The sequence below is a fragment of the Diceros bicornis genome, chromosome 36 (genome assembly GCF_020826845.1).
Source record: "Diceros bicornis minor isolate mBicDic1 chromosome 36, mDicBic1.mat.cur, whole genome shotgun sequence".
NCBI lineage: Eukaryota > Metazoa > Chordata > Mammalia > Perissodactyla > Rhinocerotidae > Diceros > Diceros bicornis.
This window is the reverse complement of record NC_080775.1, coordinates 33,267,645-33,291,363: the sequence shown is the minus strand read 5'-3', so window position 1 is coordinate 33,291,363 and position 23,719 is coordinate 33,267,645. Positions and strand designations below refer to the sequence as shown.

At 43.8% G+C, this 23,719-nt stretch overlaps 1 protein-coding gene across 2 annotated transcripts in view; it reads right to left on the bottom strand.

The window, feature by feature from the left end:
• CCNY (cyclin Y) overlaps positions 1–23,719 on the bottom strand; it is a 219,650-nt gene that overhangs the window by 44,436 nt on the left and 151,495 nt on the right. For both annotated transcript variants that reach the window (XM_058532792.1, XM_058532793.1), the window contains exons 2-3: positions 22,095–22,169; positions 8,175–8,209 (exon numbers count right to left, since the gene is read on the bottom strand). In XM_058532792.1, the coding sequence (XP_058388775.1) occupies positions 8,175–8,209; positions 22,095–22,169 (110 nt within the window). The remainder of the gene's footprint in view (positions 1–8,174; positions 8,210–22,094; positions 22,170–23,719) is intronic.

Below are 23,719 nucleotides of genomic sequence, written 5' to 3'. Positions count from 1 at the left end.
GGTCATTTCTTCTCTTGGGAAAAGTTTAAAAATTAAAAAAGCCAGGGCCGGCCCGGTGGCACAAGCAGTTAAGTGCGCGTACTCCGCTGCAGCAGCCCGGGGTTTGCCGGTTCGGATCCTGGGCGTGCACCACCACACCGGTTGTTAAGCCATGCTGTGGCGGCGTCCCATATAAAGTAGAGGAAGATGGGCACGGATGTTAACCCAGGGCCAGTCTTCCTCAGCAAAAAAGAAGAGGATTGGCATCGGATGTTAGCTCAGGGCTGGTCTTCCTCACAAAAAAAAATTAAAAAAGCCAAAGGAAGTGAAAAAAAAAATATAAGAGTTGTGCTTTGAAGAAACAAGTATCTTATTGCTGATTAGAGTTAAAAATTGAATTCACAGGACTGCAAACAAAATATTAAAAACCAAGACCAGCTACTTTTGAAAACCGATAATTTCTCAAAATGTTAAATATAGAGTGACCATATGACCCAACAATTCTACTCCAAGGTATATACCCAAGAGAAATGAAAACGTATGTCCACACAAAAACATGTACAAGAATACTAATAGCAGCATTATTCATAATAGCTAAAAGGTGGAAACAACCCAAAAGTCCATCAACTGATGAATGATAAACAAAATGTGCATACCCATACAATGGAATATTTGGCCATAAAAAGGAATGAAGTTGTAACACATACTAAAACACGGACGGACCCTGAAAACGTTATGCTAAGTAAAAGAAGCCAGTCACAAAAGGCCATATATTATATGATTACATTTATATGAAATGTCCAGAATAGACAAATCCATAGAGATAGAAGGTAGAGCAGTGGTTGCCAGGGGCTTGAGGGAGATGGGGAATAGGGAGTGACTGCTAATGGGTACTGGGTTTCTTTCTGGGGTGATATGTTCTAAAATTGACTGTGGTGATGGTTGCACAACTCTATGAATATACTAAAAACCATTCAAAAGGGTGAATTTTATGGTATGTAAGTTCTATCTCAATAAAGCTGTTTTTAAAAAATGAATTTTTCATAGAAAGAAAAAAAATAAAGACCAAAGGCAAGAAAAAAACCCTATGGGAAGGACTGGTATTGCAAATTAAGATTTAAGTATGAATTCATGATTTCTAAAACATCTATTTCCTAGCTATGTCTGCTGAACGGGCCTAGAACCAGTGACACCCCGGGAGCAATGAGTACAGATGGCATCCAGATCTGGGTTTCTAATATTGTTCGCCACTAAAAGGAATCAAGGTTCCCTGGAGAAATGGCTGATTCCAGGGCTGACCCAGAGAGGTACACGATGAGCATAGAATATTTTATTGTGCCAAAAAGCAAGAGAGTGCTCAAAAAAAAAAAAAAAAAAATGACGGAGGCATGTCACAAGAACAGAGAGCCAGTTTGAAAAGTCTGCCATAGCCAAATCTAGGACAATGTGAGCACCAAAATAATTAAGGACATGAATGAACTGGAAATCATTGAAAACACAGAAATCCGTGAGTCCATACTAACAATGGATGGATGAGGGAGGGAGGGAGGGAGGGAGGGAAGAGAAGGCTCCCCCTAAGAGCAGAATCATGGCAGTGACATGTGGAGGGGGTGATGGGGCTGGATAATTACCATTTTGCAAGCCAAATAATAAAGATTGGTTCAGGCAAGAATGATCAACAGATGCTAAATCTAGGGGTGGGGATAGGAGCAGGCTATTTACATGGCCCACAGACTGCTTATCAGTTGTATGGAGAAAATCAGTCAATATTCAGTGGAGAATCTGGACAGCACGCTGCAGGGCGATCAAGACCAACACCACCAATGACGTCAGACGGACATGGTGTGTCTCCAGATCTGATACACCAAGAGGGGCCAGGGAGCACTCCAGCATTCTGGCCAGAAACGCTTACCTGAATCCTCAGACAAATCCAAAATGAGAAGCATTCTGTTAAAAAAACACCTGGCCCTGCATTCTTCAATAGTGTCAATGTCACAAAAGACAGAGAGAGGCTGAGGATCTCTCCAGATTAAAGGAGACAGAGGGGCACCCCAACTAAATGCCACGTGTGATCCTGGACTGAAACTGGTACCAGAGAAAACATGCTACTCAGGATATTATGGGGCCACCTAACAACCGGAATATGAACAATTCATAAAGAAGACGTGGATCAATGTTAAATTCTTGAGTTTGATAACAATACTGTGGTTACACAGAAGATATTCTGTTCTTAGGAAAAGCACAGTGGAGTATTAGGGGGTAAAGGGCACAATGTAGGTAACCTACTCCCAAACAATTCAGAAAAAATAATATAGGACAATGATCAGAGGATCATTGAAAGTTGAAAGTGATAGAACACTTAAAATTGGTGAATCTGGGTAAAAGGAACTGGGAATTTTTTGTATTATTATTACAACTGTTCTATAAGTTTGAAACTTTTTAAAATAAAAGTTGAAAACATATACACATAAGTCAAAGAACAGACCATAACACACAGATGCTGGAGTGGGAACCTCTGCCTAATGGGTAAGGGAAAAAGAATCTGCTTCTTAAAAGGCTTTTTATGACAAGTCCCTGCTCCTTCTCAGACTTCATGTTTTTTCTTTCCTCTCTCTACTCTAGAAGTCCCTGAGCAAACTGACGAAGCTGAAAACTCAGGAGGTTAAGAGAGCAACGAAGCGAAAAATGAAATGGCACAGTGACGAGGTGAGGCAGCACAGGGGGCCTTGAGAGCCTCACCAGCTCCTGTCTACCCTCAGCACATGCTGACACAGGAACCGGAAGTCACAGGCTCAGGTCAAATAGGAACAGCTCCTCCCCCACAGCAGTGTGTGAGCAACGTGAAAACCAGGCAGCCGCGCTCAAGCCTCTGTGGTGTCTTATTCAGAGATGAGATCCTAACACCACACACAAGAGATCAGGGCTTCCAACACAGCAATGCCCACTGAGGACATGCCTCGAGTTTTCTGGGACAGATCCCAACATCAGGTCAGTGATCTTGCACTTGTGTGTCTTAACAAGGACAATGTCATTTCCAAAATGAGGCACTAGGGAAGCAATGCCACCAGTCAGCCACGCTGTATTTGTACAGACCATCACAGCTGGCAAGTGTCACTTTATCTGTGCCTCACACCAGGGTGACAGAATGAAGGAAGGGAAGGCTGGGTGAAGGAGGAAACCGGAAAGGGTAGGAAAAGAGACAGTCTTTTAGAGACCTTACCAAACACGCAGGGAGCGACACCCTGCACACATTTCTCATCCACGTCTATAGTTTTGTGTGCATAGCATTATCATTTCTAGACGTCCTAACAAAAAGAAAGAAAGAAAATAACAAAGCGTCTCCCCACGGCAACATTCCATGTCAAGCAGCACGTGTGGTGTAAGAACCCGAGTTTCTAAACCTCCTCCAGTGAGGTGTGAAGACTCTGTACTCTGCATTATTGCTGCAACTTTCCTGTAAATTGAAATTATTTCAAAATATAACTTGGAATCCTTTATCTAACTGGATTTTTAAAATCTTACTGAGATTAAAACCTTACTGAGGCTTCTTTCACACCATGCAAGCATATTGTATTGATGCTAACACAGCAGTTGCTCAATAAATTTGTGTTCTATTAAGAGCAAATCTCGCCAAGAGGCAAAAGCAAGGTCTAGAATTTTTAAATTCTAAGTTCTTGGATCAGCTCACTTCATTCCTGACTTTTATGGATTAACAGGTGAAGAGTATAACCAGAACAGACACCATTTTACAAGGAATCTCCTCCTAACCCATTCAAAGCTAGAAGCAGAAATCAATGGGGAACTGAACTATTTAGAAGACCACAGAGCGGGGTGGAGGGAAGAGTGAAATAGGCAAAACGGCATGGTATGATATACAAACTTCCAGCCACAAAATAACCAAGTCATGGGGATGTAATGTCCAGCACAGGCAATACAGTCAACAATACTGTAATAACTCTGTTGATGACAGACGGTCACTAGTCTTTTCAGTGATCATTTTGTAATGTAAAAAAACATACACCTGAAAACCAAAAAAAAGACGAAGACAACCATCAACTCTCTAATATAGTAGTCCCAAATGGACTTGAACAGAATATACTCCATTCAGGGAATCCTGGTATTCATAACTATGAAAAAACTATATCCATACTCAAAATACCAGAGAGACTTTCATCAGTTTTGATACTGAACTTAGAAAATTCAACCATTTACCTATACTCCAATGGGCAATAACAATAATAACATCAGCATATTTATACAGTGCTATAATTAGTTTGCAAATCACCTTCCTTTCCATTATATCATTTGAGGCAGGTAGGCCAGGAATTACGACCCATTCTATGAGATAGCAGAACTGAGACTTCAAGACTTTTCCATGGTTCCCCAATTAGCAGGTGGCAGATCTAGGACTTGAACAAAATTCTTTTGGCTCCAAGACCAGTTAACAATATGACTCTTGCTTAACTGATAAATAATACTCTGGTTACTTTATTCCCTCACAAAGTTTCTAGAACTATCACCTGTCTCAATATTAAGACAAATACTGTGACTGTTTTGCATGAGAGTAAGGGAGGCTGGCCATTCAACTCTTGCTTCATTCTGTTTTAATATCTTTTAACTTCTTAGAATGATCAATTCACTTTAGGTATGCTGTCACCAAGTGGCAGGAGGATGTCATACAAAAATTAGCCTAAAGTAAAAGGCATGAGTTTTCCCTAAGTTTCAGGAGAGTGATTCCAGACAGACTCCAGCCACCTACAATGCCACTCACAATTTATAATCAGAGATTTTCACATTTTAATTAAAAGGGTCATTTAAAGTACAAACTTTAAATAAAGCCCTTTACAGACACCAGTTAAAAATACCTAGTATTTCTTTCATAATGTATTCAATTTTCCTATAACTGTTAATTCTAATTACATCTAAAACATAGGTGCTGATTAGAATATTCATCTTTATAAGTCACCCTGATTTAACTTACTGTCAAAACTCCCAGAGGGGTTCATCCTCAAATGGTTTCAAGCTTTAAAGCCTATCATAATTCTCCTAGAAGCAGCCTCCTTTTATTTAATCCTTTACGTCTCACTTGGCTGTTCTAAGCCAGCTAACGGCCCTTCTCTTCTCCAGCCTGGGGTTCCATTCTCTGCTGCCCCTCTCCCTGGAGAATGTTCCCAGTCAGTCTCCTCCTTTCACTGTTAGCTGGGAGCCAGACAAATGGTACTTCTCTCCGCCTGGTAGAGGTCACTTCCCCTGCAGTTACCGTCCTCCCACTCCCACCTCTCTTACATGGCTTACTTATATCCATTGCTTTCACTTTTCTTAAATAATAGCCTCTTTGTAGATTTCCTCAGCAACATGTACTAAGCAGATTCTTCAGAAAATTGAAGGAGAAATTAAAGAAACAACATCCCTCACAATAAAGCTAAAAAAGACAAAAGGTTTTATAAACAAGGGCAATGAATAACTGTCATTCCAGAGTCCAACAACAAATTAAATTACAAATTTTAGTTGGGGCCCATATTCAGGAATGAGTTCTACCGACTACCCTACAAAAATTGAATTATAAACGTTATCTCTAACTCCAGACAAACAAGTGAACCACCTCTGCCCACGTGGAACCGGTGTCACCATCTGAGCGGCACACAGATGGTGTGAGGACCAGACCACCTGGTCTCAACCCTGCTCCACCACTTATTCGGCAAACTTCTCTGTGTCTCTCTCTCCTCCTCTAAACAGGAAGGATAAACGGTACCTACCCAGCATGGTTACTGAGTAAGCTCATTAGACCAATCAGACAGAGCCTGGCACAAACACGGTAAAGCACTCCACAGACTATACTGATTACTATGGTTACGTATCCTTTTTCTACTGCTCTAGCTCATTGCGCCAAAGTGTCTCAAAACCTGCAACACACAGTTGGTTTGTTAGCCTAACTGAATCTGCAGGTAACTATACTCAAATCCTATCGCAGGGGTTGCCACAGCACATTCCAGCGGCTCTTCCCAGCATGGACAGAACTGATGTGCTGCTCTGCACCCAGGTCTCCTCCCGGGCTAGACAGGCACGCTGCTAGATGGCCATCTGCTGTGTAAGACACTGGGCACAGAGACTTCTTTTATATAGGAACAAGTATGCTTATGTGATTTCACTGTCTGTGTCAGGGAGTGGGGGATATTACGGAGCTTGTCTGAGGGCTGGGCTGGGTTACAGAGGATGCATGGAGCTGGAATGCACAAGCTACCATTCTAATCCGTATGCTGGGTCCAACAGATATTCACCCAGTGTGTGGCAGGTGCCAGGACTGTGTGCAACACAAGGTGTAAGGGTAAGCAGGAAGGAATATAAAAAGAGAGGGGCAGATGAGATCAGGGAGAGCACACCTCTGTCTCATCGGCCAGGATCAGAACAGCGGACAAACTCTCGCCCTCCTCTCCCTTCACCCCACTGTAAAGAGCGCAGTGCCCAGTCTCAGCTCATCTCCTTCCCTCTCAAGCTCCTTTGCAGACGTGCTGAGTGTAAAGTGTTCAAGTGCACCCAGCAGGCATGCAAAGAAATGGAAGCAGGATTCACAGATTTAGGTCATATCTCTCAAATTTCTATGTCCAGCTATATGCTGCTTTCAAAAAAAAAAAAGGCCTAGCAATTTTCAGCATATTTTCCTCATGACATATATTATGATTTCACAGATGCTTCACATTGATGCTTCAAAATTTGAGAGAGCCAGGCAAGAGGTCACGAATTGCTTTAAGAATCTGTTGAAAGCTACAGGCCCTCTCTCCGACCCTTAGCAAACTGTATACACACGTACCCACTGATGCTGCCTACACCCTCCTAAGGGCCGAGCAGGGAGGCCCTGGCTGCACAGGCCCAGCATGTGAATCTCCTTTCAACTGCATTTTGTCCAGATTTTTCCAAGGGCAGGGAAGGCAATATTAAAGCTCTTTAACACACAGCTTCAGTGCCAAGTACTTCAAGATCTGCAAATACTTAAATGCAGTCTAGAAATCCTGAAAAAAAAATCCTGTAAGGTCGAATACATCATTTTTGTTTTCAATATGAGAATTCTGGTAATTTACCTACTTTATCATTCCCTTCCTCATGCAGATAGTGTCCTTTCCTAAAGAAAGGGGCATATATGTAGAGGGAGAGGAAAGGCTGGCTGTAGTTGCCTGGTGGCAGGGCTCCACACTCCAGAGGGGTGCAAGGTGGGGCGCCACAGCAGGGGGCTGGGTGGAAGAAGGGGGGAGACGGGGCCAGCCAGCTGCATCTGCTGCTCAAGGAAGGACAGAGAACCTCAAAGGGACACTTTACGCCTGGCCAACAGTGGAGGGAGATACCGCTCAGAATGGACAAAAGACTAGAGTCGATTTTTAAAAAGTCCTTTTAAAATTAAAGTATTATCAAGTTTATCCTTTCTTTGAGCATCAAAAGAACATGCAGACTCTATTGGACCTACAGATGACAATCAGGAGGGGAAAGAGTGTGGGGAGGGAGACAGCCTCATGGAAAATAATTACGTGTTTATTCACATGGAACTGAGTTAGAGAGAGAAGAAGAGTGATCTGGGGGCAGGGGCAGAAGAAGGGAAGGATTAGAAATTGAAAAGCCGTGGCTTCGGGGCCAGCCCGGTGGCATAGCGGTTAAGTTCACACACTCCACTTTGGTAGCCCAGGGTTCGTCGGTTCAGATCCTGGCCGTGGACATACGCACCGCACATCAAGCCATGCTGAGGTGGCATCCCACATAGAGCAACTAGAACGATGTACAACTATGACATACAACTACATACTGGGGCTTTGGGGAGAAAAGGGGAAAAAAAAAAAAAAAAGAAAGATTGGCAACAGATATTAGCTCAGGGCCAATCTTCCTCAAAAAGAAAAAACAAAAAAAACCCAAAAGCCGTGGCTTCCATTTGGACCTGTGCGGTGTTGCTGTGGTATTGTTCACACACATCTTCCCAGGAACAGCAGCAGTCTGGGGCTTCTAGAAAAACACCTGGGACGGTGGATGAAGACCAAGCCACGCCTGTCCAGTCAGAAGCCAAACTAAGCGTAAATACACTGCGACATGCTCCACATTCTTCAAATTGCAACAAAATACATGAACCATTTTCACCCATCACATCACAGTTATTACAGACAGCTCTTTACACTGTACAGTCATCATGAAGAACACGGGGAGACAGCGTCACTTACATGGTTAATGAAGAGACTCTTGCGTTTTTCTCTCACTGTGAAAACAAAAAATGCAACAGAAACGTTACACGCTGCATGCCAACCCCTTGCAGGTTGCTGAGGACTGGGCCTCTGTGTCACGGGCCCATCCTTCCACCAACCAACGCACCCAATTGCTCAATTACCAAATATAAGAAGATGTGACCTGCACAAATGCAGAGCTGAACTTGGCTAACAGAGCGTTACACATACCCACTTAAACCACAGCACCTGAACAAAATTACCACAGCTATGATTAACTGAGGGGAACAGCTTTCCAATAACGAAATAAAATATTAATAAGTAAACCTCATAAAACTTGTATGCATCTGTTTGTTTAAGATGATTAACAAATAATAGGACTATTTATCTCCAACTGGACCAGATGCATAAAGGTCTGTGCTATATGGGCGAAATATAAATAACAAGAATCCCCAGGACAGCAGTAAGATACAGGACAGATAATGTATGTCCGAGTGTTATTTACCATGGAAACCCAATCACTCCGCACACTGGGTGTGGTGAAAAAAACCGGGCTTCTGTCTGGGAGGCCTCCTGGAACCTCCTGCAGCACCCTCTCCCTCAGGGAGGCTGACAAAACTCATGATGAAAAATACCGTCCCGTCTAGAAGATGGCTTCTCATGCTGCTGTCTGCGCAGCGTGGCTCAGCCTCGGGCCCCAGCCCCCAGCGTTTCTCAGAACAGGGGCCCTCAGCCCCAGAGATGTACGAGGGTGACAGGGAACCCTGCGGAGCTTTTTAATAAACTAGTATCATTGAATTTTGTACTTTCTTTCCTGAAGACTTACTTTTGAGGGTACATACGAATCAAGCAACACCTTTATTGAGCAGGCCTACTACAGGCAGAGGACGTAAAGAATAGGTGTCCTTCAAGGAGACGACAGCCTGGGTCCCTGGGCATCAACAGGGCTATCTTAGGCCTCCTAAAACAACAGCATACAAAACCACTTCTCAGCTGCGGAGGAGCCCCCGCCCCACAGCCGCCCCCAAAGGCAGGTGTACTACACAAGCCCTCCAGCTGACCGAGTCTGTTTTCCTTCTGTGATGGACTCACAAGGACACAGCTCTCTTTTCCTTAGAAGTCCTACCCTCTCTAGAATGACAATGCCCCTCTTCCCATCTCAAAGATATCCAGGGCAGAAAAGCAGAAACCAGCCTGAGGACACCACTGGGAGAGGAGCCTGCCCAGGCCGTCAGACCAGCACACGGAGCCCGAGCACACAAACCTCAGTGGCGGCCTGGGTCTGCTGGGCACAGCGTGGAGGCCACAGGACCCCCTCCACCCCAGCTCCAAATGAGCGTCCACATGTGCACCATAACAAGAGGAAAGTGAGGGCTGGCAGGAAGCACTGGACTTTAACTTGCCGGCATATATACTTTGTGTGCACATGCACCCGTGTGTACATGTGCGTGTGTGGGCACACGCGTGTTTTCTCTAAATTAATTTAATACTCAATTATTGTGCATCTGGTCAGGGCTGTTCCACCACATGGGGGTACGACGACATTTCCATACTGACTTCTCACTGGCTGGAGGGATCTGGGAACACCTTCAGTGGGGAGACCTGCCAGGCTTTCCAGCAAATTCCACACATGACACTGAGCCCTGCCTAGGGCATCCCAGCAATAGGTTTGTGCAGGGGCTTTGTCTCTCAATTATGGGAACCACCTCTGAGGTCACCTCAGCACCCTCCATCACCCCCTGCCTCCAGCAGATAAAAGACATCCATGCCTCAAGAATTATTAGAGCTTCCTACATCGCTACTAGTGAAAAGATTAAGAATTATTCAAAAATAGGACACAGGGCTGAAATACAGAATCTTCAATAGTTTTGGCTGCAAGTTTTAACAAGAAAGCTTTAAAACAGACAAATAAAAACAAAATCACAGTAGACAAGAGCAATATTGTAACAGTGCACGCTATTCTCGTACATCTCCTACAAGGAGAAAACACAGGAGGAATCAGGCCACGTCCATGAACCCCACTGGTTCCAGTGAGAGCAGTAACAGAGGATGAGGTACCAAATCCATTACAGAAGCTCTGTTTTACACAAATGAACGCCTACACACCACCTACTTCCCTCAGAGCAACTGGGCCTGCTGAGTCTGGTCTCACTCTGGGTTCCTGGGCCTGAGTCCGGCGCCACCTTCCTGTACTGTTTTGTAATGCTGCTCCTAGGAAGGCCTTTGCAAAATCAGGTCTGCACAGTGTCTCAGACGCTTTTCCACACAGGCATCCCCATGACTGACTTCCTCTTGGAGTGTCTCCTGAGTCCCCAGACCAACTGCCTGTCCCTATACAAGCAGGAAGCATTGCCAACATGCACGCTTGTCCCAGGCGGCCCTGACCAGAAATGCCCAGACCCGGGCAGATACCCACTCCCAGCTGGGCTAACTCTCTCTCCCGGGAATCGGGAGAGGCTAGTCCATCACTGCTGGCGCCTGACCTGAAGCTATGGGGTGGGGAGGTGAGCTGCGTCTCCTGCTGTGCAGAGAAGAGTTACCCCAGCACGTCTGACTGCCATCCCTGAAAGGCCTGCTTGCAAGGGAGGCCCTCAGCTGGCACCTGGGAACATGGCTTATGGGGGTTCTCACCTTCCCTAACTGATAAGAGGGGCTCACTGTGCCTAAACTGTACAAACGACATGGTTTATGCGGAACATCTGCTTTCCTCCTGGGAGTCTGGAACTGGGGTACACACCAGGCAGAGGCTGCCTACGTAACCAGTCCTCAATAAAAATCCTGGGCACTGAGTCTCAAGGAGCCTCCTCGGCTGCAAAGTCACAAGTCGTTCCTGGGGAAACCTAGTGCATCCTGTGTGACTCTACTTGGAGAGGATTCTCGGAAGCCTGGACTTCGCTTCCTCTGGACTTCACCCGGGCACATTTTCCTGATTTTGCTTCGTATATTTTCTTTGTAAAAAGTCATAGTCATGAGTATGACTATATTTTGAGGCTATGATTTCACCTACTGAATCACCGAAACTGGGGGTGGCCTTGAGGACCCCCAACACAGCTGCCATACAGAGCAGAATGGAGGGCAGAGGGATGGGGAGAAGGCAGGTTCTCCTGTAGATCCTAATGGCTCTTAGCCCCTAGTTCCAATAACTCATAAGGGTTCTGAGCTATCCTGGTGCAGTTACAACTAATTACTCCTTTTTCCCTAAGCTATTTGGAGCAGGACTAAGACACCACCATGGGCCGGGGGAGGGGGGTGGTGGTCAGATAATAAAATAAGTAGGATCTCTTACACTGGTATCACCAAAAGAGATGGATAAAATTACCCAAATCTAAAGCTGTCTTTAAAATAAATTTGAAACACTGAGGCCATTAATCAGCTATGAAGTTCAAAGTGCTTCAGCCTTTGGTTTTATGAAGTGGTGTAAGCAATATGCCAACTCATTTCTGGTGTTGGCTTTCATCATTTTAAACTTGAATATTTTTGGTTACTAATAACATATCAATCAAAATCTCTGGAGTTCTCAGGGTTCCTACATAATTGAGAGCACTAACAGTTATATTTTGCTTTGTTGGGAAAACAGGCAATAAACTGATGTGGATCATAAATCTCACTTTCCTGGGAGAAGAATAATAGCTGTCTCCTTTGATCCCATCTATGAGGGTTTGGTGAGAGGATTTTTAATTGGTTATTGCAATAGTCAACTTAAATAGAAAATGCACTAGAGGCTTTAAAAATAAGCCATCTAAAATAAGCAAAAACACTACCACTGGCATTAAAAGTCTTCTCCAGATAAAACGAGGAGTGAGGAGTAAATGGCAGTGTTTGCAACCTGAGGGATAAACAAAACTTAAGTCATTCAGGTTGCTACAGGACACTCCCTTGCCACAATGTCACAAAAGTAAAATTTCTTTACTCTCTCTCTCTCTTTTTTTTTTTTTTTTGGTGAGGAAGATTAGCTCTGAGCTAACATCCATTGCCAATCCTCCTCTTTTTGCTGAGGAAGACTGGCCCTGGGCTAACATGCGTGCCCATCTTCCTCCACTTTATATGTGGGACACCTGCCACAGCCTGGCTTGATAAGCGGTGCGTAGGTCCACACCCGGGATCTGAACCTGCGAACCCCGAGCCGCCAAAGCAGAGCACACAAACTTAACCACTATGCCACCGGGCTGGCCCCCAAATTTCTTTACTCTTAAAAATACAACTTTCTGAAAAAAACCTAGTGCCTAATTATTAAGAATTTGTTAATAATCTAAATGCAATTTCAGCTAACCTCTTTTGCAGACAGGCATTAAAAAAATTACCTTGGTTTCCCCTGCTCCATTTCTAAAACAGACCCTCCAATGTCAAGTGTCAGCCACCAGTAATTAGCCATAGGATGTTAGGACTGAAGAGGTCTTGAAATATGTAATCCAACATCCTTCCTTTGACAGTGAGGAAGCAGCCCACAGAGGCCGACAAGAGGGACTGGAAGGGGCTGGCAGGAGGCGGTTTGCCGGGTTCCTCAGGCCCTCCCTCTGCACTACCCTCCCTCCAAGCCCAGCATCACTGTGCCTGGAATCCGCATGAAGTGAGCTCCACTGGACAACAGACAGTTAGGTACTGGTATGAACAGAGCTCAGCTATATCACAAAGAAAAGCTCCTTAGCTTATTAATTCCTCTGGATGTTAATGACTGGCAGGCCACACAAGTGGGAGGCCTCGACGGGAAGGTCAAGAATTACAGAATTTTGTTTTGAGATGTAAAACTGATAGCTGAGATAGGAGAACCAATGTAAACCACAAAATCTGGTTCAAAAGAAAGGGTTTTATTTTCCTTTCTTGTTTCCTGTGGGCAGCAAAGATCAGGCTTTGAACAATCAAAAGTTCAATATTAATTTTTCTTACAATAAGTTTGAGATTACCATACAATCCCCACCATTTTCAATAATTCAGTGAATTTAGTCATTCACTTAACTCAAAACACAACTGTATGAGCCCCTGTGAGCAGCACAGCATGGAGGCAGAAACTCGGAGGTTCCCGCTTTGCTGAGCTCACAGCCTGACAGGAGGTAAGTCATGAGCACCAACACCTAGACACAGATTGCACCATGCTGGGAACACTGACCCACGCTCACGGGCGCTGTACTGGGCATCCTGATGAGGTCATTTCCCCACACGGTGCATCTCTGCACTGTAGGAGGGCAGTTTCTCCAGAACTCTGGCCTACTCTGAATTGTCCTGGACCTGCACTGATTCCTAAACTCAGCACAGAGGAACAGGACATTCTGCACATTCAAAGTGAAATCTAAAGAAGAAAGGCAGATGAAACAAAAAGGCAAAGATAAGGAAAATTTCAAAGATGTCTAGGGCAGACCAGTGGTGGAGGGCAGAAAACTCCAGGGGAGAGAAGAGGAGCAGAAGTAGGTAAGGGCATAAGGAGAAAACCATTCGAAGACCACGTGTCCATCTAACACACTGCCAACTCACTTTACACGCTGTCTGCCCACCCTGGACAACACCTAGGGCCAAGAGACTCCCTCAGAAGCACAGAAACCTAGATAAAGTGGATTTCTCTAAAAATTTTTTCTGATTATAAAAGGAATGCATGCTTACTGTAGAAAATTGGAAAATACAGAGCAGTGTAAAGAAGAAAATACTAATAAAAATAGAAATTTAAATTTGGAAAATACAGAGAAACATCAAGAGAAAATACATAATCCAACAACCCAGAGATAACCACTACTACTATTTCGGTGTGTATCCTCTCAAAGAAAGTCTTTTCTCCATGCACACTTACACAGATGTGTTACGTGCATCTGTGCAAACTAAGACATTTATGTATAAACGTGCAAATATGCATGTGCACACACACGCCTACAGAAATACTGCCCATTTTTCTGTTGGTGTGTTAGCACGTTCACTGGTTGTAGAACAATTCTTTAATACATGAAGGTATTGATCCTTTTTCATATGTATTATAATATTTTTCTCATTTGATAATTTAATTTTTAGGATGCATTTTGACCCAAGTTTCGTTAGGTGACTTCTTCCATTGCTGTTATAAACTTACATGCTTCCTTCCCCATCCTGAGATCAACAGTCACTTATATTGTTTCTAGATGTTTATGATTGTATTCATCACAGTTAACCTACAACTAGTTGGCCCACAGAGGTCTATTCTGGCACACGGTGGCGAGGTTGTCATTTCGTTTTTTAGATGAGATTCAAAGTTCCCTGCAAGCTGGGGCTGCCCACAGCCTGAGACCATCACAGACAGCCCAACCCTACGGACTGACCTTCCATTACTCTCAACCTCTGATACTTCTTGGCATCTACTCCCCCAGACTAGAGGGGAAAGATAAGGTAAGGCAATACTAGTCTTTGTAATTCTTTCCCTGAAATGATCTTCTCAAAGGATAAGTCCGGGCAGGACTACAGCAGCAGTCTTGAGACCAGGTGTCCAAATCGGTCTTGAGGATGGCTGAGGCGTGAAGCAGGGGTTCGCCCCCCACTTCCTCCTTCACAACTACTTCTCCCTCTTCACAAAGAAAGGCACACCAACCCACCCTGGACATGCACCAACCTGGCAGGAAAGATCCCCAGCCACCAGAGGCACGAGCTGACTCTGGGGTTGAGGCAGCCGCCTTTAATCCAGGTTCCACGACCTGCAGTGGCACATGGACATCTCTATAGGGGCACGGGGAGGACTTCTAGTTCTGCATCTGCAGATCTCACACAGCGAGGACAGTTTCCTCTAGGACCGTGTCTCTTCAGTGGTTAGACTCCCTCAAACACAGGCTTCGAGGGAGGCGCTCAGGGAGCAGAGCAAGGAAAGCACAGGACGAGCAGGGAGGTGCAGCAGTAGGCTGGTGGCAAGGTCCAGGCTTCATCATACCCGCCCGGCCAGTCCCCATGATCAGAACAGCGATCACCATCACGGCACGTGCACTAACACGTTACAGGAATTGGGAAAAAATGAAATCGGACCTTTTCTGACAGAAAGTAAGACTGGCTCGTTTGACTGTGATGCCTAGCTTTGCCAACAAGGTCATACGAAGGACATGTAATATTTCAATAAATTTAAAGCAAAAGAAAAGCTAAAACATTTGTTCAGAGGAAAAGGGCAGGTGGGGATCCTTCGTTCAACATTCTATTTGAGGTCCTCCCCGTACATGGCATAGAGATGTACACACAGGCAAGACGTGCAAAACCATAACAACACGATGAAGATCGCGGCTTCTTCAGAGGGTGTGCAGACTGCAATGGGTCACAGGAGTCAGGGGAGGGGTCTCAAATGAAGTATACGCTTATTTTCCCAAGGCTCCTGAGTGTATCCGGTTAAACCAGGTGACACCAAATGAAAAGAACAGCAGATGTAATTCAAAGTCATTTTCGTGTCTGGTAAAGCCTTTTTGGTATACTTCTCAGACACGGCAGAAGTGGACAGCTCCTGTGAATGGGGGAGAAACTCTTCTGTGAATCAAGTAGATGCCAAGCCCTTACTGTCAACAAAATGGAAGGAGCACAAGATTGATCTGTAGCTGATTACTGGGAATTATTTCAGATGATAAATCCCTTGGATATTTCTTTATATATAAATCAGATGAGAATTTAGTGACATTACTACAACAAAACTCCTTCTATCCCCATCTACTTGCACAGGTGAACAAAGTTCCTCAGCACTTATATCTATAAAAACAAAGGACTTGAAAATGACTAGCGCCTCGTTCCAGTAATAAATAATATTCATCCACAGAAGCATCTCACGAGGAAAGCTTTTTCCAAAAATTCACTTTTCTGTTTAATAATTATTCATTAAAATTTTAATACGTTTGTGTTGTTTTGATCAAGTGAGGGCTAAGGATAATTATGACACCTCAATCCAGAACTTATTTTTAACATTTAGAGACTTATAAGAAATAAAAATTAAATTTAGGTCCATATTTTCATAGAAGAGAAGTATGATAGTGTGATAAATGACTTTTAGAAATCAAAATACATTACATAGGATAAAATTCTACGGAGAAAATGGCATGGAAATACAAGTTCAGGATGAAAAAAGATGATGGGAAAGAAGACTGCTAAGAAAGAGCACATTCGTCCATTTTTAAATGACTGACTGTTTATCAAATCACTATGGTACTAAGATTTTATTTCAAACACTTTTTAAGAGATGGATAGTTTTATTTTAAAATATCAATCTTTACAATACATCGGCAATTACATCTTTGCTAGCATAAAAATTTTTACAATCAACATAAAAATGTTTAAGGGAGTTCACAGTTTTTCAAAATTATTTTCCATGGCATGTAAACAAAGGAAAAAAAAGTACGACAATCACTGGTGTAAGAGCTTCGGGCTCCTGTGGATTCTTTCACATCTAACTGTGGAAGCATTCCCTGTGGAACTGGATAAGCCAGGACAGACACAGGGTGACTGACAGAGAGCTGGAGAAAGGGGCCTCCTAGGACACAGCCACCGGAAGGTGATCGAGAGACGGGGAAATGCAGGCGAGTGATGACAGGAAGGGCATGGGACCGCTCATGAAGAGCTCCCGACAGGGCACAGGGGTCACCGCTTCTAAGTGCCAGATAAAAGGGAACAGAAAGGCCGGTCCTCTCATGACACAGGAGTTCAACACTGTCCAGGAACAGAAACATGACCCCAAACAAGGGAAGGCCACAAAACATTTTCAATTTCAGTATTTCTGAAAGAATGTGCAAAGAAAACCACGGCTCCTATTTTTATTTCTGAATTTTAATGTTTCTACTTTGGCTTCAAGTCACTCAAGGGACAAGAAGTTTTTATTCCTTTAATTATTTCAAGGAACTTCGAGAAACACAGATTACACACACACACACAGGTTTTTTATTTTTGTCCAAATTCTTTTTTAAGGCAAAGAACTTCTAAAAACCACACTATTTAAAACAAAAAAGATGTGGCCAAAGCAGTTTGGCCGCTTTCTCCCAATACTTAAGAGTATTCTCATGTCTTTGAAACAATGAATTAGAATAGGATAGAAAACGAAAAGACAGTAGAAACTACAATTCTCCTCCATAAGTAAAAATGAGAGCATGAAAGCCAGGGCGGGCCAAGAGAACTAACCACCCCCTGCCCGGCCCCCTGAGGAGCCCTTGGTCCCTTTTGTGTGGAAGGGCTCTCATACAAAGTTCTGCATGACATCCCATTTGTGTGAAGAAAGGAGGGAGAGAGCAGTCAGCCTGGCTTTCACAGAATACCCCTACCTTCAGCCAGCCGGGGGAGGCACTCCACTCTCATTCTGTTATGGTCAGGTTCCCAGTCTCCTTTTGAACACTGAGGGAAAGTTTCCAAGTCCAGCCTAAATCTCTTTGCTACCCAAGGGAAAAGGAATTTAACAGTCAAGAAATTCCTGATGACTTAATGCAGGTATGCTCTAACTCAGAATAACGAACAGTTGGCAGATAGGGAGCATGGCAGACAGAGCTGGTTAGTCAGACCATCGAGTGCTGGGTAAGGAAAGAGGGTGCGGGGTCTGGAAAGCAGAGAGCTGCGAAGGCGCGAGAGCACATGGCTGTGGTTCCAGGCAGTAGTTGCCCTAACATAACTGTCATCACCCCAACAATGGCCTCCTACCCACAAACCCATCCCTAAACTACTGAAGGAGTACGTCAATCTGAAGAAAAAAAGAGAACACCAGATCCAAAAGAAAGGAATCTAAAAGGTGCTGTGGGTCTTATCTCACACTACAACATTTCCTCCAATTAAAAAACAGGGGTAGGTAGGAGCCACAATTTTGAACTGTTCTAGTACTCTTAGAAGTGTGGGGGTCTTGCAATGGAAATGTAAGTTTATCCAAGTGAAGAATGATCACAATTGAATTAAGAATGTTTCCTGGCCTTGTCATTTTCCTTCTTGGAACTGTCTAGGTTGAACACATCCTCTGTACCGGGCAGAGCAAGGCAGAGAGAGTACTCAGATCCAATATCACACATTCCTCTCCCTCTCATTGCCGACACCGACAAGGAAATAGTTTTAAATGCCCCTCAGTGGTTCAGACTGTGAAGAAAGCACTCACAGCTACTGCGGGAGCTCACCCAAGGCCCACTTAACCTCACCTGAGGGCTCAAGCACACCCTCAAGGAGGATGTGATAGCAGAAATGAGCCTGGAAGACTGAAGAAACGAGCTGTGTGGAAGATGGAAGGGGAAATCCAAGTAAATGCAAAGGAACATCAGGGCAAATGGCACATTGGAGGAACCCAAGCGATTCAGGGTGGCTGAAGCAAAGAGGTATAAAAGAAGAAAGCAGGCTGGGAAGACAGGCAGCGGGTAGATCACGAAGGGCCTTGTACATCTTGCTAAGGCATTTGGAATTTAATTCCAAGGCAACTGGGAAGCTATTAAAAAAGTTTAAGGGTACAGTAGTGTAGTGGTTAAGTTCCTGTGCTCTACTTTGGCGGCCCAGGGTTCACAGGTTCGAATCCCAGGTGCGGACCAACATGCTGCTCATCAAGCCATGCTGTGGTGATGTCCCACACATAAAACAGAGGCAGACTGGCACAGATGTCCATCTTCCTCAGCAAAAAGAGAGGAAGAATGGCAACAGATGCTAGCTCAGGGCCAATCTTCCTCACCAAAAGAAAAAAAGGTTTAAGGGGACGGCCCGGTGGTGTAGTGGTTAAGTTTGCATGCCCCACTTGGGTGGCCTGGGGTTCGCAGGTTCAGATCCTGGGCACAGACCTACACACCACTCATCAAGCCACACTGTGGCAGGCGTCCCACATACAAAATAGAGGAAGATGGGACTAGATGTTAGCGCAGGGACAATCTTCCTCACCAAAAAAAAAAAGTTTAGGGGCTGGCCCAGTGGCACAGTGGTTAACTTCGTGTGCTCTGCTTTGGCGGCCCAGGGTTCACAGGTTCGCATCCTGGGCGTGGACATACACACAGCTTATCAAGCCATGCTGTGGCAGGCGTCCCATATAAAGTAGAGGAAGACGGGCACGGATGTTAGCCCAGGGCCACTCTTCCTCACCAAAAAGAGGAGGATTGGCAACAGATGTTAGCTCAGGGCTAGTCTTCCTCACACACACACACAAAAGTTTAAGTAAGCAAGTGACACGATCAGACGTGATTTACAGAAAGTCTCTTCACCTATCAACAGTATAGACAGACAGAGCACTGGGAAGGGATAAGGTCAAAGGCCAGCCCAGAGGCTGCTACAGTAATCCAAAGGAGCAAGTATGAGTCTGAACTAGGTGGCAGCATGGGAATGGGAAAGAGCAGTCAGATTCAAGGGGTATTTCAGAGGTAAAAATTAACACATCTCTGACTACCTGGATGCAATGGTGTGCTGATAAATGTTTAGCAGCTGCCTTAAAAAAAAAAAAAAAGAAAGAAAGAAAAGAATGTCCTGATTTGTAGCATTTACCAATTTCCATGGTGTAAAAACTCCCATCATGGCTACTTCAAGCTCCCACCACGGTGTCACACTGCCCCTGGAGTGGGGCAGACATGTGCCCCATCAGCTCCTGAGAGCCAGTCAGCCAGCTCCAGCACCAGCGCCAGTCAGTGCCAGCCCATGGGAACTGGGAGGAGGAAAGAGTCTGGGCCAATTCAAGGCCTTCCCTGGCATGGGCACCTAGGCAGGGTAGGAAATGCAGGAGGTTAACTGCAGTTACCACATTCTGTTTGGGACAGGCTAAGTTAGAGGAACCTACAGCCTTCATCGTCAAGGTGTCCAGCAGGCAGGTGGATACACAGGTTTTGAACGCTGTTAAGAAAAATCTGGCTAGATATTACAGTTGGCATGGAAGCCGTGAGGAACTGTGTGAAGACAAAAAGATATGAGGATAAAGCATAGAACCCTAGAAAATACTAACATTAAAGGGACGAATGGAGAGGAAGTTCAGATGATTCAGATGTCTGAGAAGGACCTTAAAGAAAGGGAGAATTTCTCAGGACCAATTCTCCAAATAGACAATTCCCTGATAATCAATTCACTGAAGTTACCAAATTTATCTATTTTTAAACCTATTTCTTTTAATTATTTATAAAGAAAATTGTTCATAAGATGGACTTCTTTTCAGCAAATTGGCCTGTTTGAAGATAGGAAGCCAAAAGAGAAAGAGTTTTAAGGAGCAAAGAATTGTCAAAGGCAGCAAGAACCACATGAGAGGTCAAGAGCTAACCGAGGAGGCAAAATGGCCTTGGCCACCTTCCTAGCACACTCCATGGAATGGTGGGGCGGGAGGAAGTTTCCATGGAAGAGTGAATGGGGAGAAGTAGAGACGGTATAGAAGCTTTCACTGAACAGAGTAGTAGAGAGGAGCACCTACGGGAGAGGGTGTTAGTTATTTTTCCTTTTCTTGTTTTTAACCCATGAGATTCAAGTATGTTTACATGCTGAATGGAAAGACCCAGCATTTAAGGAGAAACTGAAGCAATAAACAGAAGGGTCCTGTTCTTCCAGAACAGGCACCCTGATCTTCCAGAAGAGGAAGGGGGAATGAGATCTGGAGTAAAGGTGAAGGGGAAAAATACACCTCCCTAACTCATTTCTGGAGCAATCCCTCCATTAGGTCAGACAACATTGAGTTTCCTTTCACCATGACCATCAAGGTCTGTGTCATCTACTTAGAGGCCCTAATGCAATTTCATGCGAATCTTGTGAGAACATTTTCTGAGTGATGTTGGTCTGACGCTGAATTCACAGGAAGCAAGAACCAAACCTGAAAGTATGCCGACCTTGTAACTTGTGTTCACAGGACAGTCATTAAGTGCAAAAAATTGCTTTTGATTCTCATTTTTCATTGTCCCAAAGCCCCATCCCCCACCACCACCACCACTTTCCTTCCCTTGCAATATCCTACCTCTCAATGGCTTCCCACTTTACCAGGCCAGGAAAAAAATGGTTTTTGTCGGTTTTTTTACCCAACACATTCAAAATTTACTTCACAAGTATCTGATGCCTACAATGACTTATTCTTACTCTTGGAAAGACTGATTTTTTTAATAAATGCACCAAATTCTTTCCAATCAAGTCAGTGGCCTGCTTAACATCACATCAGCATTCTAACAGGTGAAAACTGGTACCTAACCATTACTGAGCAGTTATCAGTTCTGACGAACGAACTTACTATCTTAAATATGTCTGATTACTTTCTAGCCAGTTTAGGATCTTCTCTCAACTAGAGCTTAGCAATTTGCCAAAAGAGTCAGGGACAGAATCACGCAAGACTCCAGCTGTGGACTACAACACTGTGGTTACTACATCGTCATTTAACAAGTTTCTCCTGGTACACTTTTCTACAGGAATCCAAGTAATAAGACCCCTGTTCACTGTATTGTACAAGTTTCATCTCTCTTTTGTAGCCCAAGACCAGGGAACAGCGAGACCAGCCAGGGGCTAAAAAGAGAGCAAACCCCCTAGGAGAAATTCCACACACAACCAGGACAAATTACAAAGACTGCAGAATGAACCGGTGATTAGAAGTTTGGCAAAAAGGAAATGACTACCCCAAGTGCACAGGTTCAATTCAGCTCTGAAATGACACAATAGGGATAATAGTGCTTTTATTTAAGGATTATATTTTGCTTTCTTTTACACACTGTCTAAAAAAACAAATACCTCTGATCTTTTGAGAATTTATGCAAATCTCAATTCTTAAAGGAAAATTTCTGACTCTCAGGGTAGAAACTACTGCTCCAGCATGTACGGAGAAATAATCCAGCTGACTGGCAAAATGAGGAGAGTTGCTTCAAATAGGAAATTCCAAAAACATAACTTACTACAAAAGAAAGAAACTCCAAGAACCACCATCAGCAATATACTTGGGGGTCACTGAAGGGGATTCTAGTGTTACTCTGAGAATCACATCTAGTAGAAAATAAGACTCACGATAGCTACCAACATGAGCATTTTTTTTTTTAAAGAAACATAAATAAATTAGTAACCTACCGTCCGTCTGAGATTTACTGAGGAATATTGTGCTGGCCCGAGGATGGTCTGAAGGATTGAATTCCATGTTCAAATCTTTAAAGAAAGCAAAAGAAAATACATGAGTATCCATCTTATAACTAAGGGGAATCAAGATTAAGCTTCAATTTTTTCAACCTTAAATTGCTAACACATTTAAGGATTCTGGCAAAACCCCACAGTTACTGTGTTAATAGTTCTTTTAGGTTCAATTGAGAACACTGCTATTTAGAAATCTGAAAAAGTCATACATAAAAATTAGCCACCTGGCTGGAGATCTATTAGCCTAAAACTCCATTTTCTTTTTAAAACCTTGCTCTGCACCCAGGATACTACAAAATAGGAGGACAGAGTTCTAACATGTAGCTAAGGAGAGTTATGTGCTGCCACTGACTCATCTGAACCCCACAGTTAAGTGAGTGAATTTCCCTGTTATAGGTGATTAAAATAGGCTGTCTCAGCTGTTTGGCTGAATTCTCATGCACATACTCTGCTTAATTAAGATTATTATTTTCTGAAAAGGCAAAATCTATTCTTAGAGCAAAGGCTGCAAATTGGCCATCTGTGGGCATAATCTGGACCACTGGATGTGTTTTCTTTGATCCATGCATTTTCTTTCCTTTTTTTTAAAAATTTGAGCCCACATATAATGATTTTTATATTTCAAACACATACCACAAAGAAAAACACCCATATTTCCATCTTCTCTTGAGCAATCAGATCATTTGGCCACACCAGGCCCCCATGAAGGTCACAGCCAGCCAGAGCGTTGCACCCGCCAACCCCTGCAGGTGGGACTAAGACTCCGTCCCAGCGTCCCCCACGCTTCCCTGTCTCTGTCAGGGTAGCTCCTCACTCTCCCCTCCCTCCCCTGCGGGCGTCCGGAGCTGTAATCCCTGCCCTGGCACAGGCTCCAAGGGAGAGGCGTGTCAGTAAGGTACAGACAACTCAGAATCCCATCAGGAAAGAGTTTCTCCAGTTAAAAAAAATTGATTCCATAGGGAAAGAATGGTTAAACAAAACAAAAAAATTAGGTTCGGGGAGGGAAGAGAGAAGACCAATATTATTGGAAAGTCACAATTGTCTTCAAGTCAGCTTCCAGCATCAGGATGAAAACTATTTTGAATTCAATTATTTTAATAAATTTCCAAAGAAACCTAGTCAACACCAATAAAAACCAATGGTATCTATCCTTAGCTTTAATAGCTAATCAAGTCAGAGAAGAAAGAAAGAAAAAACAAGGATGCTCACATATACACTGGAGGCAACACACAGTCACTTATCCACAGAGACTCATCCTCAGCCAACCTGTGAAGCGAGGCCATTTCTCCTACCTCAGCCAATGGCTCACTGGACTACAGCTCCTGACTTTTCACTGGCTGCTGGATTCAAGAAACGCCTATTCAATCTTAAATGCTGTTTCAGTTAGCTGGTCTTTCTTCTGTGACAACTATTAAAGTTATATATAGTAGTTTCCCAGCTGAAGGCATTAAGGAAGGAGAAAGAGAAGCAAAAGAGACAATTCTTCAAACTTGCTTCTATTTGAACTAGATAAAGTTAGGCCAGAAATTTCCTAGTGAGGGAGTTTTATGAAGGGTTTTCCTGCT